General features: G+C 51.2%; 1 protein-coding gene across 3 annotated transcripts in view; it reads right to left on the reverse strand.

The window, feature by feature from the left end:
* Positions 1–294: 294 nt before the first annotated feature.
* The window catches only part of GCN1 (GCN1 activator of EIF2AK4), a 65487-nt gene continuing 47911 nt past the window's right edge, over positions 295–17870 (reverse strand). For 2 of the 3 annotated variants that reach the window (XM_047762773.1, XM_047762771.1), the window contains 20 exons: positions 17456–17524; positions 17129–17267; positions 16851–17047; positions 16511–16653; positions 14745–14862; positions 14419–14634; positions 13245–13409; positions 11445–11606; positions 11073–11165; positions 10733–10876; positions 10364–10633; positions 10016–10129; positions 9296–9526; positions 6757–6950; positions 6522–6645; positions 4416–4512; positions 3954–4102; positions 3432–3539; positions 1550–1768; positions 295–1020 (listed from right to left, as the gene is read on the reverse strand). In XM_047762773.1, the coding sequence (XP_047618729.1) occupies positions 895–1020; positions 1550–1768; positions 3432–3539; positions 3954–4102; positions 4416–4512; positions 6522–6645; positions 6757–6950; positions 9296–9526; positions 10016–10129; positions 10364–10633; positions 10733–10876; positions 11073–11165; positions 11445–11606; positions 13245–13409; positions 14419–14634; positions 14745–14862; positions 16511–16653; positions 16851–17047; positions 17129–17267; positions 17456–17524 (3078 nt within the window). In that variant the 3' untranslated portion in view covers positions 295–894. The remainder of the gene's footprint in view (positions 1021–1549; positions 1769–3431; positions 3540–3953; positions 4103–4415; positions 4513–6521; positions 6646–6756; positions 6951–9295; positions 9527–10015; positions 10130–10363; positions 10634–10732; positions 10877–11072; positions 11166–11444; positions 11607–13244; positions 13410–14418; positions 14635–14744; positions 14863–16510; positions 16654–16850; positions 17048–17128; positions 17268–17455; positions 17525–17870) is intronic. The other variant, XM_047762772.1, reaches the window with a different exon arrangement.

Consider the following 17870-nt stretch of genomic DNA (forward strand, 5'->3'; position numbering starts at 1 on the left):
ATTCCAGAGGGGAAGGGTTTCTTTTTAAAACTTCACTCCCAAAAGCTCCCTACCTTTCTGAGTCAGGACAGAGGAGGGAGGTGGCTAATTCGACCCCTGCAATCTCCAAACCAGCTGATATCACAGGCCTGGCTGCATACCTCTTGACACCCAGCCTCGGGAGAAAGAAAGCTGTAGACAGCAACGAAACTTCAACAGCAGCAGGAGAGAGATGCCCGTGCCCTGCCTTGTTCCTAAAGCAGGAAGCTTCCTGTTTAGTGGATATTTGGAGGTTTTTTAAAAAATCTGCTTATATCAAGATCAATTCAAAGCCTTTATTAAACATTCCTCCTCAAACCATCTGTGTTTAAACCTATAACCCTCCCCGACTCTCAAACTTCCAGGGCTGTGTGTGTCATTGGCACCTGACGGGTCAGATCCAGTCGAGCCGCACAATGCTGAGAAGCCACTCTGAGACAAACCACCCTGGGCAGACCTCCACGGTTCCGTGCCCCCTCAGGATCTAGGCAAAGGTTGGCAGCACTGGCCCTGGAACCAGCACTTGAGCACAAGAGACCAGGAAGCAGAAGTCCAAGCTTCCTTGTTCCAGACCTATCCACGCAGAGCAGACAAGCAGCTCCTGGCTACCAACTGAGTGAGGCTCAGACATGTGCTTTTTCTTCTTTTCTCCAAAGAAAAGGGTGAGAGATGGAGGAGGCAATTTTCAGTTGTGTGTGTGTAGGGGGGGGTTGACTTAAGGCTTTGGCTGTGGTCTGTTGATATATTAAAATACTTTCTGGGAACACCATCTCTTAAGCTCCCCATCAGAACAAACGTATTTTCAAAAATGAAAACACTAACAGAGAGGTGGAGCTGAAATGCTGATGCGGAGCCCAGGGGACAGGCCCAGGCCTGTCAGGTCAGGATGGTGTCATCCACCTGCTCCGTGGAGTCCACCTGGCCGGCCAGCTTCTTCAAGGACCTTCGGTTGCACTCATTCAGCACCTCCAAGCTGGCCACATCCAGGATCTTGCAGAGGGACTAGGAGGGAAGATGGAAATGAGGTGACACAGTCAGAAAACATGGCTTCTGTTTTCTCCAAGGACAAAAATGAATGTTAACCCAGAACTAGAACCACTGAGGTGGGATCTGGCAAAATAAGGGAATCAGATAGATCTCGGGAAAGCCAAGACAACCACTTATCACGCAAAACGTGGTGAGGTAGTAAGGCTGAGAGCATTCAGTGCTTTAAAGGTTGCTTAGTGGGTAGCGGATGGAGTGACCCACTCTGGGCCTTAATGAGCAACCCCTGTGGGGATCTGTTATAGGTCTGAGTGCCACGTGAGATTTTATTTGAAGAAGGGGCTCTGTTGCTGAAAGAAGTCTCAGGAATAGAGACGAATGTGTTTTCAGGCACCAGACCAGTCACCTGATCACAATCTGCCCATCAACACACACACAGATTGGGCAGCGGAGACAAGTATGATGCCTAAACACTGCCTTGCAGAAGGCCTGCAAGACGAATGCCCACAGCAGGCCCCAGGGAGGCACTCCAGCCCCAGGCTCGCACCTGAAACACCTCTTCTCCCTGCCTCATTTTGAGGAGGTTGACAATCGCCTGGTCGCTATAAGCCCTCACAACAGTGTTTTTATCCTTGGTGTTGTCCAGAAGAGCCTTCAGGATGGGCTTGATGGCCTGGGGGTCCAGGGCAGGCAGTGGGTCTTTGTTTGCCCACCAGATCATCTTCTCAGCCACCAGCCTGATGTCACTGGATGGGTTCTGCAGACACTATGAAGAGGAACACAGGCTCTTAGTCAGGCACATCCAATCTGTTTCTGAAAGCAACACAGGAGTTCCCGTCATGGCGCAGTGGCTAACGAATCCGACTAGGAACCATGAGGTTGCAGGTTCGGTCCCTGCCCTTGCTCAGTGGGTTAACGATCCGGCGTTGCCGTGAGCTGTGGTGTAGGCTGGTGGCTACAGCTCCGATTCGACTCCTAGCCTGGGAACCTCCATATGCTGCGGCAGCAGCCCAAGAAATGGCAAAAAAAAAAAAAAAAAGAAAGCAACCTAGACTTCTGCCCTGACACTCTATCATGGACACTGACCCCACTGCTCCCCTTCGATGCCATCCCCACTGTGGGAGGGGAACCAGGTGTGATTTGGACTGTTCTCTTCCATCTCATCTCGTGCACTCTCCTCTTTGCTCACTACTCTCAGCCCACTCGGGCTTTCAACTTCCTCAAACACACCACACTGCTCCCTGCCTCAGGCCTCTGCACTGGCTGGTCCCCTGCCGGGAATATGCTTGCCCTGGATCTTTACCTGGTCGGTTCCTTCTTTTCTTTTCCTTTTTTTTTTGTCTTTTTGTCTCTTCTAGGGCCACACCCAAGCCATATGGAGGTTCCCAACCTAGGGGTCTAATTGGAGCTACACCTGCCAGCCTACACCACAGCCACAGCAACGAGGGATCCAAGTCATGTCTTCGACCTACACCACAACTCACAGCAACGCCGGATCCTTAACCTGCTGAGCAAGGCCAGGGATCAAACCTGAAACCTCATGGTTCCTAGTAGGATTTGTTAACCACTGAGCCACGATGGAAACTCCTACCTGGTCAGTTCCTTCTCACCCTTCAGGGTTCAGCTCAAACATCAGCCTTTAGAGGTCTCCCCAACAGCCCTATCTGAATTAGGGCCTTCCCAAGGGCTTTCTGCGCACCTCCAACTCCAAAAATCTTGTCTTCCCTGTTCCTCTCTACACCTTCAGGGTCTAGCCCAAATAGTCACCCAGCAGGCACTCAGTAATACATGCCGATAGCAGCTGCAAGCAGGGTGATGCTGTCACAAAGGCTCAACCGAATTGGGCCCTATAAACTCTCGAGGAGTCTGCAGGGTGGGGCAGTCAGCCTCGGGAACCTCAAAGTGAGGTCCAAACACCAGCAGCACAAACACTGCCCAGGAGCTGGATACAAAGGCAGAGTCTCAGGCTTGGCCTCATCTCTTGAAATGCAAACTCTGGTTGTTCTGTGTGCAGACCAGTGTGTGGGAAGCATGCTTTACTCCACGGTGCTGGGGGCCCACTGTGAGGTTCCCCGGCTTTCCTAATTGGGCCCTGCAGACATCAAAACAGCCACACTAGTCAGTGCCATGCCAGCTAAAGGGAAGTAGGGAAGAGATTTATTAAGATGTGAATCCAGGTCTATCCCAAATTTTGGAAAATTGGGGTGCCTAGAAAGAATGCCTAAACAGACGTTCTTAATGTGATTTGGAGTCACAGGTCTTTTGAAATTCTGATAAAAAGTTGGGCATTCTTCCAGAGAAAAATGCACACACAACCATTCTGCGCTCCTAAGGGCTCAGAGACCATGGAGGCTCCTAGGACACAGCAGACACACTTCCAGTGTTCTTTGGTCACAAGTCCTTCTCACATGCCAGGCTGCCCTGCTCACCTTAATGAACAGGCTGGAGAGTTTGGCTGGCAACTGTCCTCCTCCTGTTTCGACGTGATACTTCATCAGAAAGCCCATGCCCCGGACCCCGCTCACAGCAATGGGGATCTGTAGAGCAAACAGAGAGCTGGACAAGGTGGCCTCTGGCTACTTCCTCAGGGCAGCAGGGCCAGGCACCATCCCTCCCCCAGGAATATCCAGGGGCCCTGGCTCTTTACCACCCATCCCCGACCCCTACTACATCACATTCAAGACCCCCGACAGCAGTCATGTAGAGGGTCTACCCTGGCTGTGAGGCAGATGAACAAAGCCCGAGTCACTGGCTCCCAGGAACAGGAATCAGAGACTTTCTGACCTAGAAGGGACCTCCTGATGCTCCAACCCAAACTCCTCCTTGTTTAGGTGATGAAACTGGGGACTAGGGAGGTCAAGTACTGGTACAAGGGCTCAGGAAGTTACCAACAAAGGTAAAATTCAAACCCAGGGCTCTTACCACCCTGTCTGGCTGCCCCAGAGCCTTACCCTATCTGCCATGGCATTGCTGAGGATCATGTCCTGAACTTCACTGCTGTATTTTCCTGTGCAGAGTCTGCTGGGAGCCACATTCACAGCCACGGATAGAGCCAGGCTCCGCCCATGCCGAACCATCCAGTCAATGCCGGACACATCCGCTGAGTGGAAGTACACAACTGAGGTCAACCTGCACCTCACAGCGTGGCCCACCACCCACGATGCCCACCTCTCCCAACCAAGACTCGTGTATCAGCTCGGAGCCTGGAGGAAAGAAACCCCAGTGGGCACTGCACACAGACCTCCCTGCCGTCTCTCACAGACTGCTCAGACTGCTTCAGACCCTGATGGTTTCCGGAGCAGAGACACTGGAGGCTGCAGGACTCTATTTTGTTTTACCAGTTGGATTCCCAAGAAGAGGGTAGGCCAGCTGCCAGAAGACCCTCTGGGGGAAGGGGAGACAGAGAAGCCTACCGAGCAAGCACTGCTGAAGAACGGCGCTGAGCTCCTCTTCCGTCAGAAAGGCACACAGTTCCCCCAAGCACCCGGCTGAGGAGATGCGAGTATTGTCCTGACGAGCAAAGAAGGCAGTGAAAGGGGGTGCAAGCCACACACTGGCTCTGTGGTAACCCGGGCGGAAGGAAGGGGGCCCCCCTAAGTCTCATCCTCCCTCCAGGCCCTTGTGCTCCCACCACCAGAGCGAAACTGCCACTCTCTGCTGCTGCCACTCGGTGCCGAGTTAAAAACTACACACCCAGCACTTAACTTAATTATAGAAAACTCCAGTGTGTGTGCATATGGTAATCATCATCATAATAGCTGTAATAACTCTATTTACATAGCACCTTTCTTCTCACAAGTCTGAGTGCTTCACATTTATTATCCCAGTTACTATCAACAGCCCTGTGAGGCACGGAAGGATCCCGCCAACAGTCCTAGGAAGGCGCTAGAGGACCACTCAGGGCTCCGTTCCCCCTGCAAACTCCTTGTGCATCCAGAGACGCCCCACTGCCCCCGACATTATGCGGGTGTGTCCTGACTGAAGCGCTAATCAGCCTAAAGTGACAGGTTAAAAGTCCAGAATTTTGTTGCAAAACCAAAGCTAGGAGTTTCCATCATGGCTCAGAGGTTAACGAAACCGACTAGCATCCATGAGGACATGGGCTCTGTCCCTGCCCTTGCTCAGGGGGTTAAGGATCCTGCGTTGCTGTGGCTGTGGTGTAGGCTGGAAGCTACAGCTCTGATAAGACCCTTAGCCTGGGAACCTCCATATGCCAAAGGTGAGGCCCTAAAAAGACAAAAGGACCAAAAACAAAACAAAACAAAAAAACCAAAGCTACATACACAAGTGGTTCCATGCCAGCTATTTATGGGACCTCGTGCAGTGGAACAGCCCTCAAGAAACAGAGGGGAGGTTATGTGTACAATGTTAGGAAGTGCCAACCTGGTACTTCCCCCAGTGCCTCCCCCAGGACAGACCAACCAACCAACCAGGGCCTCATGGGCCTGTGGGAGGCAGATGCTGGGCTGGCCCCCTGAATTGCCACCTTTGGTCCAGCAGAAGTTCTGATGCAAGAGAGGAGTTGGCCAGCAGTTTGGGCCTCTGAGCTCCAAGCCCAGGTGCCAAGCAAGGCTAAAGCTGGCTCTCTCTCTGACATGACACCCACTCTCTCCAACGGGATCTATTTTAAGCTCCATTGTGGTGAAATGCAAATTGGTTTAAATACTAACTTTTGCTTGCACTGTGCATGGCCCTATAAAAACCCCGACAGACTGTGACCAAAAGAAGGTGGAATCTCCCATTTGTACCCCAGGGAAGGCTGAGGCCTCAGTCACAGGGCCGTGATAACCAGCCCCACATGTGGGCGGACGGTGAGGTGTAACACCCTGTGAGCCATGGGCCTCTCTCCAGAGATTAGCGCCCAAAATATAAATCTGGCCACACAACAGAGGGCTGCCTGTCAGAGGGGAGAGAAAATTCTTATCCAGAGACTCAACTCCTACTGGACCTGCCACAGTGCTGGGCAGCCAGTGGGAACTCTGCAAATGCTTCCAGATTGAGTCAGAAAGGGCTATGCTAGAGCATTGGGACAGAACCAGGAGTCACAGGGCTCAGGTTCTGGATTTGAGTCTACCCCTTGCTCGGATGGGGCCCCAGGTGAGTCTCGCCCTCCCAATCAGTGCTAAGCCCGCCCACCTACACGGATATCAGACTCTGTTTCTTGAGGGCTGTGACCTTGCTTTATTCACCTCTGGGCTGGGCCCTTCAGCTCAGCAAATGTTTCCTGAACCAACAAACAAACCTCTTCGTTTTACAACTAAGGAAAAGAGGGGAAGAGAGAGAAAGTGAGTGGTTTAAGACTCAAGAACAAATGGATGTGTTTTAATCTATACAACACATCATCTATATCAATGCCACGTGCTTTATCTCCCTTGCTACCAGCTGTGTGGTCAACAGAGAGTGATAGGAGTGTCCAGGAGTGATTATTGCTATCGACCAAGTTCTTCTAACACAAAGCAGAGACACAAACAAAGGAAAGAGAAGGGAAAGAAGCCCACCCCAATCAGCCCTGCATCCACCTGCTGTACCTCGTCGTGTCCCAGCATGCTCAGCAGGAGTGAGACGATGTTTTTCCGGATGACCACATCCACTTTGGCCCCTGCTCCCTGAATCACAAACCTCAGGGCCTGCAGCATGGTGTCCCTACAGAACCAACGCATCCAGCATAAAACCCGGCCCTCCTTCAGCCCTGCCCCGCTACACAGGAATGGCCCAGCCTCCCCATGGCCACAACTCCCCCGACAGGCACCTCACCTGACACCCGGGTCCTCCATGACACGGATTCCGTTCAGCAGCTCTGTGAAGAGAGGATCCACCTTGATGTGGATAGAAATGAGCTTCCCCAGGGCATCAGCGGCCTTCAGGCGCACACCCCGGTTAGAGTCCTGCAGGGCTTTGGTGAAAGTGGTCTGCAGCTGGGGCAGGAAGGGCTTCAGGGCAATCCCAACCTGTTTGAGAAACCCACATCCAAAAACACAGCTGAGGTGCAGTCCAGGCCCACAGTGCACTACAGGCAGGAAAACAATCACAAACCACCAGGAGCTGCCCCAGCTCCCCACACAGGCCAGGAATACAAGTCCCATAAGAGCAGCACCCAGCACAGAGAGGGTATGCTCAGCCTCCTCTTCTGTTTTTAGCATCCTCTGCTGCACTTCAAGGAGGAGGAGGAGGAGGAGGTGGCAGAGGATGGTTGCCACTGCTGCTGCCACCACCACCACCACGATTGAGGGAGCCATGGGCTTGGCCTAGTGAAGCCCTGTCCACGTGGATAAATGACTTGAAAGCCCATCTCCCAATACATTAGAGAGCGAGCCAGCAGATGCCATCAGCACCGTGAAAGAATGTTCACGGTGCAAAACCGGGAAACGGACTAGGTGCTTAAGGGCAGGTACCATCTACTGGACATTTGATGTATAGCCTTCAGAAGAATCCTATGAAGCAAACGGCCTCGGAAGGTCATCCCTGTACACATGCACATCCCTCCAATCCAGCCTAATCTGTGACCATACATAGAAAAACAGGCACACTTGTGACAAAGTACAGATGGATCCAAGACAAAAGATTTACTGGAGTTCCCGTCGTGGCTCAGTGGTTAACGAATCCGACTGGGAACCATGAAGTTGCGGGTTCGATCCCTGGCCTTGCTCAGTGGGTTGGAGATCCGGTGTTGCCGTGACCTGTGGTGTAGGTCAGACACGGCTCAGATCCCGAGTTGCTGTGGCTCTGGTATAGGCCGGTGGCTACAGCTCCCATTCGACCCCTAGCCTGGGAACCTCCATATGCCACAGGAGCGGCCCAAGAAATGGCAAAAAGACAAAAATAAATAAATAAGTAAATAAATAAAATAAAAGAACTCTTAAAAAAAAAAAAGATTTACTTATTTCTAAATGGGAAAATCAGAGTAGCTGTTTGGAGGTGCCATGCCAATTAAGGTCTGGAGATACTGGGGTCGGGGGCTTGCAGGCCGCTGGGAAACACTCCATGGAGCAGGGAGCCACCTGCTCATGGGGGACAGTTGACTCATGACCTGAAGAGAAATTTCAGAAGGAAAGGGCTCCATTTGAACACAGTTTTAGAAAACAAACAAACAACAGCGCAGAAATGTAAGGTAAAGATGATACTTAATTTAAAAGGAAAAAGGAGTTTCCCTGTGACTTAGCAGGGTAAGGATCCAGCATTGTCACTGGCTCTGGTTACACCTGGGAACTTCTGCATGCTGCACATGTGGCCGGACAAAAAAAAGAAAAGACACAGTTTCCTACAGAATGAGGCTGATGCTCACAATCCCATTTTTTGGCTGGGAAGTTGCTCTCCACACGTTCTTCCCAAAAGGTAAATACTACAAATCTTAAGTTTGCTTTTGTTTCCAAACCTCAAGAATTTTTTTTTGTGTGTCTTTTTTTAGGGCTGCACTGGCGGCATATAGAGGTTCCCAGGCTAAGAGGTCCATTTGGAGCTATAGCTGCTGGCCTACAGCACAGCCACAGCCACATGGGATCTGAGCCGTGTCTGTGACCTACACCGAAGCTTATGGCAACAGTGGATCCTTAACCCACTGAGCAAGGCTAGGGATCGAACCCGCGTCCTCATGGATACTAGTCGGGTTGGTTAACCACTGAGCCATGACAGGAACTCCAATAATTTTTTTTTTAACAATAACAAATCTTGGCTATTTATACTTTTTTCAATCTAAAGGGCTTGATTACTATGTAAAATATCAGAAATGGTTAACATGTTGGATCTTTGTTTCTAACACTTTAGGTAAAAACTGAAGTTACTGCAGCTACTTGCAGTCTTCCTTTTCATTCTCTCCTCAGTTTTTTTTTTTCATCTCCCTTTACGAGGTGGTCATAAAGAAGAGAAACATATCTGAATAGGTTTTCTTTATTTGTATTTACATGGCCCTAGATTTTTATCCTCTGAACCACTTTTAAATAATAGCAATTTACATGTCACAGAGTATAAGGAGCTTAGAATGTATGAGGCCTGTGCCTGATGTTACGTCATCTGAGCTCCATGTCACACAGCCCTCGGAAAGGCAGGCTGTATTAGTACTCTCAAAACACAGGTGAGGGACCAGGCTCAGAGGCTGTATGCCTTTCCCAAGGTCATTCTGGCCACCATACAGTTACCAAGTGGTGGACCTGGAACTGACCACATGTGGTGAGTCTACAGAGACCAAGGTCTTAACGCCCTCTGCTCTGCGGATTTTCCGTAATAACTGCATGCCAGTCTTCTGCACACAGATCTGTCCTGTCCAAGATCCAAGAGAGCAAACTCATCAGTCACTCACCTTAGCCAGCAAGAGGCTGAGTGTCTCAAGCAGAGCTGCCTTCACATTCCAGCTGAACCGGTCCCCCAGGATGCGAATCAGAGGGCCGGTGATGCTGACCACAGAAGGCCTCAGGGCGTCAGCTGAGGTCAGGCGGATCACCAAGCCTAAAGCTTTGGCTGCTTCCTCTTTCTGTTCCGGGCTGCCGGTCAGGACGCCCTCCCGCAACACTGGAAGGATGGAGGTTACTCCCTGACAAGAGAACCACCCATGAGAGTCAAATCTCAAAGGTTCTGGACCCAGGTGTCTCCCACCCAAAGCAAGGCACTCCTATCAGCCACCCTCTCCTCAACTCCATGAGAGACCGATTCAGGCTGCTAGGGTCACAGCCTGAGAGGGTGATGTCTGGGGAACAGTCTTCGGGTGAATATTCAAGGTTTCAGTCTTGAAAAGTGACAAGACGAGTGGAGTCCCAGCAGGCCTACCACACAGAGGTACCTGCACTGCTGTCACTCACTTGCTCTGAGGTGGCCTCCACAGCTTAAACCAAAGGCGATGCGCTCTGTCACAGTAGGGCCACCATGGGGAAAAACATGCTGTCTGTGAAGGTGTGGAATGGCACCTCGAGCTCTAAGCCAGATTAACATGGCTGCTCCAGTGGCCCTACCACAGACCTGGGTCCTGGGTGGAAGGCAGAGGAAGGCGCCGGCCTGCCACACCCTGCATGAGGCCCTGGCTTACCTTCTTTGGGAGACAGAACCCTGGCACGTGCTCGCCTTTGCTCTCATTCCCTATGAGCCGAATTTCCTTGTGCAGTTCCTCAATTAGTGCCAGCTGGTTGCCAGCATCCAGTTTCTGTGGGAAGCCAGGAAAAAGCAGAGAGGATGTCAGAGTTCTAAGTACAGCCTCTCGGGAGTGCTTCAAAATAATGCAGCAGGGGAAGGGTGTGGGTGGGAGCATAGACAGGACTGGCTGAGATCCACAGATACTGAAGCTGGGATAGATACATGAGGGGGTTAAAGGTCTAGTCTTACAAGCACCTGGAATTGTCTACAATCATAGGTGGCTGTGGGGTCAGCAGTCCCTCACCTTGGTGATGGCATTCAGGGCGTCCCAGCTCTCCTCCAAAACCACAGGGCTGGAGTCGTTGAAGAGGCGGATCAGGCCTGAGACCAGGCTCCGCAGGTGGCTTGTGTAGTCCGCCTTAGAGCGGGAACAGTAGATGTTGAGGATGATGGCAGCAGCCTGCCTCATGCCCACCTCTGGGCTGCGGGTGGCTTCCAACAGATCCTCGATGATGATCCGGTGCCCAGTGTCATCCTCGACCGACAGGATCACAGCCTGACAGTTGGCCATCTCCTAAAACCACAGGGGACACCAGAGCTGAGCATGGCTCCTTCAGGATGGGATAGGACAGGATGGTGTTAGAGAGCCAGCACAAGTGACCGTGACACTCACCAGCTGCTCATCTGGAGTCCCCAGCTTCTCCTTCAGAGCCAACATGACCGCTGGGAGGATCACGCCAAGATGGCGGGTCAGGGCGTCACCTGCCACAGACGAAAGGAAAGCCAGCACCCGGGTATTGACAGGTGGGGTCGTCAGCTGCAGAACGATAAAACAGCTCAGTGGGTGCTGCTCCATGCTGGCCATGGCACTAGGCTCTGGGGCATCCCATCCCATGGCCAGAGTCACCAGCCTCCGCCAGCATCCACGTCTAGAGCTGGTCTTCACGCAGGCCCAGGAATGCTGATGGGCTGTGGCATCTGGCCCGAGGGGGTCACCATGTGTTGGGACTTACCTTAGGCACGAGGTAGGGCAGCACCACACGGCTCTTGATGGCCATCACTTGCTTCAGACCGTCCAAGGCAAATTCTGACACCTCCTCATCATCCTGCGGAGGGGTATCAGGGGCAACGTTCAGGCGCCAGCTCTTATCCCCGCCTCTGCTGTAGGGACCAGCTGGTACCAACTTCCTTCTCCACTTTCCTCCTCTCCTCCCTCTGCACCCACACAGACTATCAAAGGAGAAGCATAGAGCCAGATCCCGTCCTGTGCACCCACTCCCTCTGGGGCCCACACCGCAGCTGCCTTGGCAGAAGTAGCCCCCTGTGTGTTGCCTCGACAGAGATGGTAAAAGCTAAACCGGTAGGTGTGAGGCAGAGCCACTCACCAGCTGCTTCAGTAAAAACGGGAGGATGTCCTCCAGGGCCTGGTGGCCGATGGTGGAATGCAGCTGCTCGAAGGTCTTGGCCGCCGCCTCTCTGACCTCCTCCAGTGGGTCACACAAGGCCTTCCTCGCCGTGGGCACAAGGGACTCAGAGAAATACAGCACCTGCGACAGCACATGTGCACTGTACCGATGCAGCAGAGGGCATGGAAATCAGCAGGGGGCCATGAGGACCAGCCAGGCCCACCACCGCTCCCTGGGCCCGACTTTTAACTTCGCTGGGTTCCATGGAAATGTGCAAGTATAAAAAAAGCAGAGAGCATGTGTAATCTACCCCCAAAGAGCCTTCATCCAGACCTAATAATTAACAGGAGGAGTTTTTTTTAGGCAAGTTCCCCAGGTACTGCTGATTTCCTACAGGAACTCCAACCTCCTTCCCACAGCGAGGCCCCTCATGACATGGCCTCTACAGTTCAGACCCTTTCTTTTGCTTATCCCCTCGGGAAATTCCAGGTTCTTCTTCAAGTCTCAGCTCAAATGCTTCCTCCCTTACGCAGTCTTTTTGGGTCTACAGTGGAGCCAATGATGGCTCTGTTCCCTCTGTAACTAACTCCACCAAAGCAACACCACCTCTGAATCTAGGGACTGGTTATGTGGAAGCCTTGCCACCAACAAGGCCTCAGCCTTTGGGACACTTACTATACAGAAGTTCCCAGGCCTGGGATCAAACCCACGCCAGATCCTTAACACGCTACTCGACCTTTATCTTTTTTTTGCCTTTTTGCCATTTCTTGGGCTGCTCTCGCGGCATGTGGGGGTTCCCAGGCTAGGAGTCTAACTGGAGCTGTAGCCACCTGCCTACGCCAGAGCCACAGCAACGCGGAATCTGAGCCACCTCTGCGACCTACACCACAGCTCACGGCAACGCCAGATCCTTAACCCACTGAGCAAGGCCAGGGATCAAACCCGCAACCTCATGGTTCCTAGTCGGATTTGTTAACCACTGTGCCACGACAGGAACTCCTCGATCTTTATTCTTTGAAAAAATGCAAATACAAAACCCCCAATGTAATACATTATACTGATACACACAGGAGGAAAAGGATCTCATAAATAAGAGGAAGCCGTTCAGGCTAAGCAATTGGCTGCACGCTCAAACTTCTGCCCGGCCACTCCCCCATCGCTTTGATGCTTTCATCCCAATCAAGAGAGCGCTATGCATGCTCTCAGCCTATTCCCCTGGAAGGTTCTGAGGATCAACTACTTTAGCAAGTAGGGTCAGTGAGAAGGACTCCAAGCCAATTGAATGTTGCTACGATGGAAACAGTCTCATTGCTGGAGAAATACCTGTCCATCCACTGGGTACTTACTCTCCTCTATTCCACTCCTTCTAAGACTGAGCACATGCCCTCCTGCTCTCTGCCGCCCTCTACCACTCACACACACACCTCCCTTCCCCACTAAGTGCACCCCACGTATGAGCTGAACTGATACAGTGGCACAAAAGGATTAACTTGGAGTAACCTCAGGAGTGGTGAGAAAAAGACCATCTCCAATCCCTAAAGGCCACTCCAGGCCTCCAAATCGCTTAGGTCTCAGCCTCCAAAACTCACGGGAAAGCTGCGAGGGAAATCCCAGTGTTCGTGGCCCTGCCAGCACCCCACTGCCAGCAGCACCCTCTGGAGTGAGGTTGGTGTGTCCCTGAGGGTGAAGTGAAGTGTGGCTATGGTGCAGCTCCTCCTGTAACTTCCCCAGGCCCTCTGAGTCAGGTGCAGGCCTGCAGGGCCCTGAGGAGATACTCACGGCGTCCCGGCTGGTGGACTTCATGATCTCGCTCAGCCCGATGCACACGCCCTGCCTCTCATCGCTCTTCTGAGACCTTAGGCCTTCCTCAAGGATGGGGATGATCTCTGGTAGGATTTTCTCCCCTAACTTCCGGACAAGATCTCCCAGTGTCCTGGCTGCAATCTGTCAGGAGAGCTCAAGTCAGGACATGAAGTCCCTGCAAATCCCAGGGCACCCAGTGGACAACTCTAGGATGTAGACCCTGCAATGTCCAGACTTTATCTGAGCCAGACTTAACTTTCCCAGCCCCCAGGGTGCCTGCATAACACCTCAAAGAAAAACTGTCCCTGCGTCACACACACCTACACAATGTAAAGCAGGAGCCTGCACGTTATATATGAACAAGAAATTCATCAAATGCTGACCAGTCAAGGGCCAATTTCCCTGGATTGAAAACTGTGGCCTAGAAGTCACTTAACCCCATGTTCTTGCCCAGGAAAGGGGAGCTGAATTTGGAGTAAACACTTTAAGGAAAAAAAACATCTCTTAGGCTTCTTCAGAGCCAAGTACGCAATCTGCTTGCTAGGGATGGGTGTTGGGAGTGGGCCAAAGAGGACTGGCAGAAGTGATCATCGGCCTAGGCTCAGCCTCTCCTCCAGCCACACTAGCCTTTGCTCAGCCCCTGCTCTTGGTTGAGTTCCCACCCACCTCAGGGCTGGTGCACATCCCAACCTAGCATCTCAAGTCCCTCGGTCCAGAACAGTCTTTCATCACCTCCTCACCCGTTACTGCTCACTCATCTTTCATCTTCAAGCATCATTCTTCTGAGAAGCCTTCCCTGACCACCCCCTGCAAGTCGGCCAATCTGTTATAAGCATTAGCAGTGCCATGCAGCACTTGTCATAGTCACATTTTCCTTCTGTTTGTGTGATTATTTGATCATATCTATCTCCTCTACCTACAACTCCACGAGGCTGCCTTTCTTCTCTACTATGTCCCCAGGTCTTAAGCCCTTGTTTAGCGTATCAGGTGCTTTAAAAGTATTTGTTGAATAACCAAGTAAATAAATGAATGTTCCCCTGTCAAATAGGGGACCCTAGGCGCTCTCGCATTCTCGGAAGACCTAGCCTTCTAGCCTCTGAAAGGAGGCATCAACGGCTACTTGGTCAGAAGCAAGGTCCAAGAAACTTACTGTTCTCTTATCTGCACATGTGCTGGCCAGGAAACCCAGCAGGAGCCCAAAGAGGGTGGGCAGGATCTCACGTAAGGTGCGGGGCGTATTGGAGACCACGATCTTCCAAACATGCAGGGATGCTTGTCGCACAACCAGCTGGGTGTCAGAGCGGCCCATGTACAGCCCTGCCAACACCCGATTCCGCCGATCTACCCCCAGGGCAGTGATGATCGCCTGCAACAGCAGAAAGAAACAGAGAACATGAGGTGGTAAAGCCCCATAGGGCGAGTGCCAGAGTGGCTCCCTACCATCAGCAGAGGGAGGAAAATCGTCCAGGTGCACACCTTGTTGGACTGAGCAGTTCCAAAGTTATCGTCTTCAGAGGCAGTTTCTGTGGTCATCTTCCCAGTGACTCCTGAGATGTGGAAGAGGAGATCCCCAAGGAGCTGAACAGAGCTGAACCTGAGAAGGATACCAAGAACAGAGTCATGTAGTTGCAAGGGGAGGTCTCAGTGCATGACCAAGCCTCGGACAGAAAAGAGTCTAGAAGGAAATGTACCCAAAATACTCATGATGGTTCTCTTAGAATAGGAGAGGTTACAGACAATATTTGATAAGTGATAAATGATAAAGATATAATTTCTTTATAGTCTCCCACATATTTTCTTTCCAAGTTTTCTACTAATGAACACAAATTACTTTAATAATGGAAAAGAATAAACATTTTTAAAAAGCAGATATGAAAATCTCTATGAGTGGGTTAAGGATCTGGCATTGTCACTGATGTAGTGCAGGTTCTGTCCTTAGCCCAGAAAACTGCATATGCCGTGGGCATGGCCAAAAAAAAAGGAAAAAACAAAATTTCTATAATAAAAGTTATTATTATAGAAAGAGAGCACAGATAGAAGTATTAACAAGAAATGAGGAATGCCAATCATCCAGAACTAGAGACATAAGGAAAGGCTTTCTAGAAAGTTAAACTTTGTTCCTCCTCAAATTAAATTAGGTTTAATATTTTTAATGATTGTAAAAATGATAGTCACATTCAAACTGAAAATTTTTTTTATCTTTTTTTTAGGGCCACACCCACAGCATATGCAAGTACCCAGGCTAGGGGTCGAAGCATAGCTACAGCTGCTACCCTACACCACAGCTACAGCCACAGCAATGTGGGATCCAAGCCACGTCTGCAACCTACACCACAGCTCATGGCAATGCCAGATCCTTAACCCACTGAACAAGGCCAGGGATGGAATCCATGTCTTCATGGATACTAGTTGGGTTCATTACTGCTGAGCCACAATGGAACCCCCCAAACTGAAAATTTTAAAAATACAAAAAAATACGAAGAAACAGAGTGTAAACCATCACCCAGACACCCACCACCCAGGCAACCACTCTGATACTCTGGTGACAATCTTGTACACGTCTACGTGAAGACATGTCTCCCCCACATACAAAGCTGGCCTGCACGACATACACTGGGCCACAGCCCACACCATTTCATCAACAATAGGTTGAAGAGCTTTCCTTGTCATCTAGCATAGTCCATATACTTTGTCCTTTGTAACAGCCAAATCAAAGGTCATGGTATGGATGTGCTATGACTTTTTAAATCCTACTTTCAGGGAGTTCCCGTCGTGGCGCAGTGGTTAACGAATCCAACTAGGAACCATGAGGTTGTGGGTTCGATCCCTGGCCTTGCTCAGTGGGTTAAGGATCTGGCGTTGCCATGAGCTGTGGTGTAGGTCACAGATGCAGCTTGGATCCCCGCATTGCTGTGGCTGTGGCGTAGGCTGGCACGTACAGCTCCGATTCGACCCCTAGCCTGGGAACCTCCACATGCCATGAGAGCAGCCCTAGAAAAGGCCAAAAGACAAAAAAAAAAAAAATTAAAATTTTGACACAAACCGAAGGACTGAATAAAGAGAACTTTTTAGAAGAGAATCAGAATTGAAGACACTGCTACAGGAAACTGGAGAGTTACCAAGTGGGTAAAAGTGAGGTTCTAGAAAAGCTGAGAGTCCTTGGCAACACTGCTTTTTATTTCTCAGTTAGTTCCCCCAAACACGAAACTAGGGCTCCTGGGTCTTTCCACCTGAGTTCTCACCTTATTCTCCAGAGGTCATCAAAGAGGCCTTGCTCCAGCTGGGGCAGCAGCAGGGCAATGGCCGTCTCGGCATACATGGAGATGACTCGCTGGCCTGCACGCAGGGCAGTATCACGCACAAACTCATTCTCATCAGCAAGAGCCTGTACACACAAAGGGTGGGTGAGCCAGACCTGCTTCCCCCTAGGCACCCAGACCCAAGAAGAAATGGAACTCCCTGAAGGGCAGGAAGGGACGCCTGCCACCCAGCCCCAATAGGCAGGGAGCCCTAGCTCTCTAGGAGAACACGCGCGTCCTGCCCTCCTCAGTAACACTATCCTCAGCAGTCACCGGTGCCTACTTTGAGGATACAGGGGATGATGGGCCCCACATAAGGAGTGAACTTGTCCCCAAATGTGATGGGCAGGTAGTTGAACATCATGATATATCCGTCTCGAACGTGCGGTGCAATGTCCACTTTGCTGGCTGTGGCCACAATTTCTGGCATCAGCTTCTCCAATTTCTCCACCCCCAAGCCAGCCATGACTTCAGCCAATCCTGCAAGAAAGGAACAGAATAAGCCCACTGGATCTGGGGGTCTCCAGAGGACATTCCCAACCTGGGCCCTCCCTGCCTCACCCTGTGCGGCGCCTGAGCGATCCACAGAGCTCTGCTCATAAGTCAATGTCTCCATCAGCCACGGCAGCAAGTCCTCAAAGCACGACTCCCCCATGCCCTTCACCATGGCCCCCAGAGCCTTTGCAGACACTGTCCGCACCTGTCAGGTAACCAAGAGCAGGGATGGCAATGAGATGTGGATTGAAACTAGGTGACCATGAAGGAGCAAGAAAGGATCCTTAGGCTCGTTACCAGTCAGACACAAATGCAGAAGGGAAGTCTCAGGAATCAATTTTCTGGGACTGGGCTAAAACAACAAGCCCTTGGCCCCTCCCCTCCCAGACTCACCTCAGGTACAGGGTCCAAAAGAGAGGCTTTTAGACCAGGTGTCACACTTGGTAGGTAAGGAGCCAAGTCCTACAACAACAGAAGAGACACAATGGAGGCTCAATTCTGGCTTTCTCCAGATATGTTCCACTGTATACCCTGACTGCACCATTCTGCTGACTACAAGTACTCACAGGGGTCCCCTGGAACAGGTAGGCAAGAGCAGGTGGCAAAGAACATCCCCCGCCCAAGACTGGTTCCTTGAAGGCCCCAGGGTGATTGATCAGGGAAACCTATGAGGGACCCCAGTCCCATCCTCAAGAGGTCAAGAGAGCAACCAGCTACAGTTCAAGGCTCTTCCTCATCCTGGGACCAAGGCCTGCCCAGACTCTGAAATTGAGCAAATTCTTTATGGCACTTTCCTTTCAAAATTGCA

Source organism: Phacochoerus africanus, chromosome 15 (assembly GCF_016906955.1).
Source record: "Phacochoerus africanus isolate WHEZ1 chromosome 15, ROS_Pafr_v1, whole genome shotgun sequence".
NCBI classification, from domain to species: domain Eukaryota; kingdom Metazoa; phylum Chordata; class Mammalia; order Artiodactyla; family Suidae; genus Phacochoerus; species Phacochoerus africanus.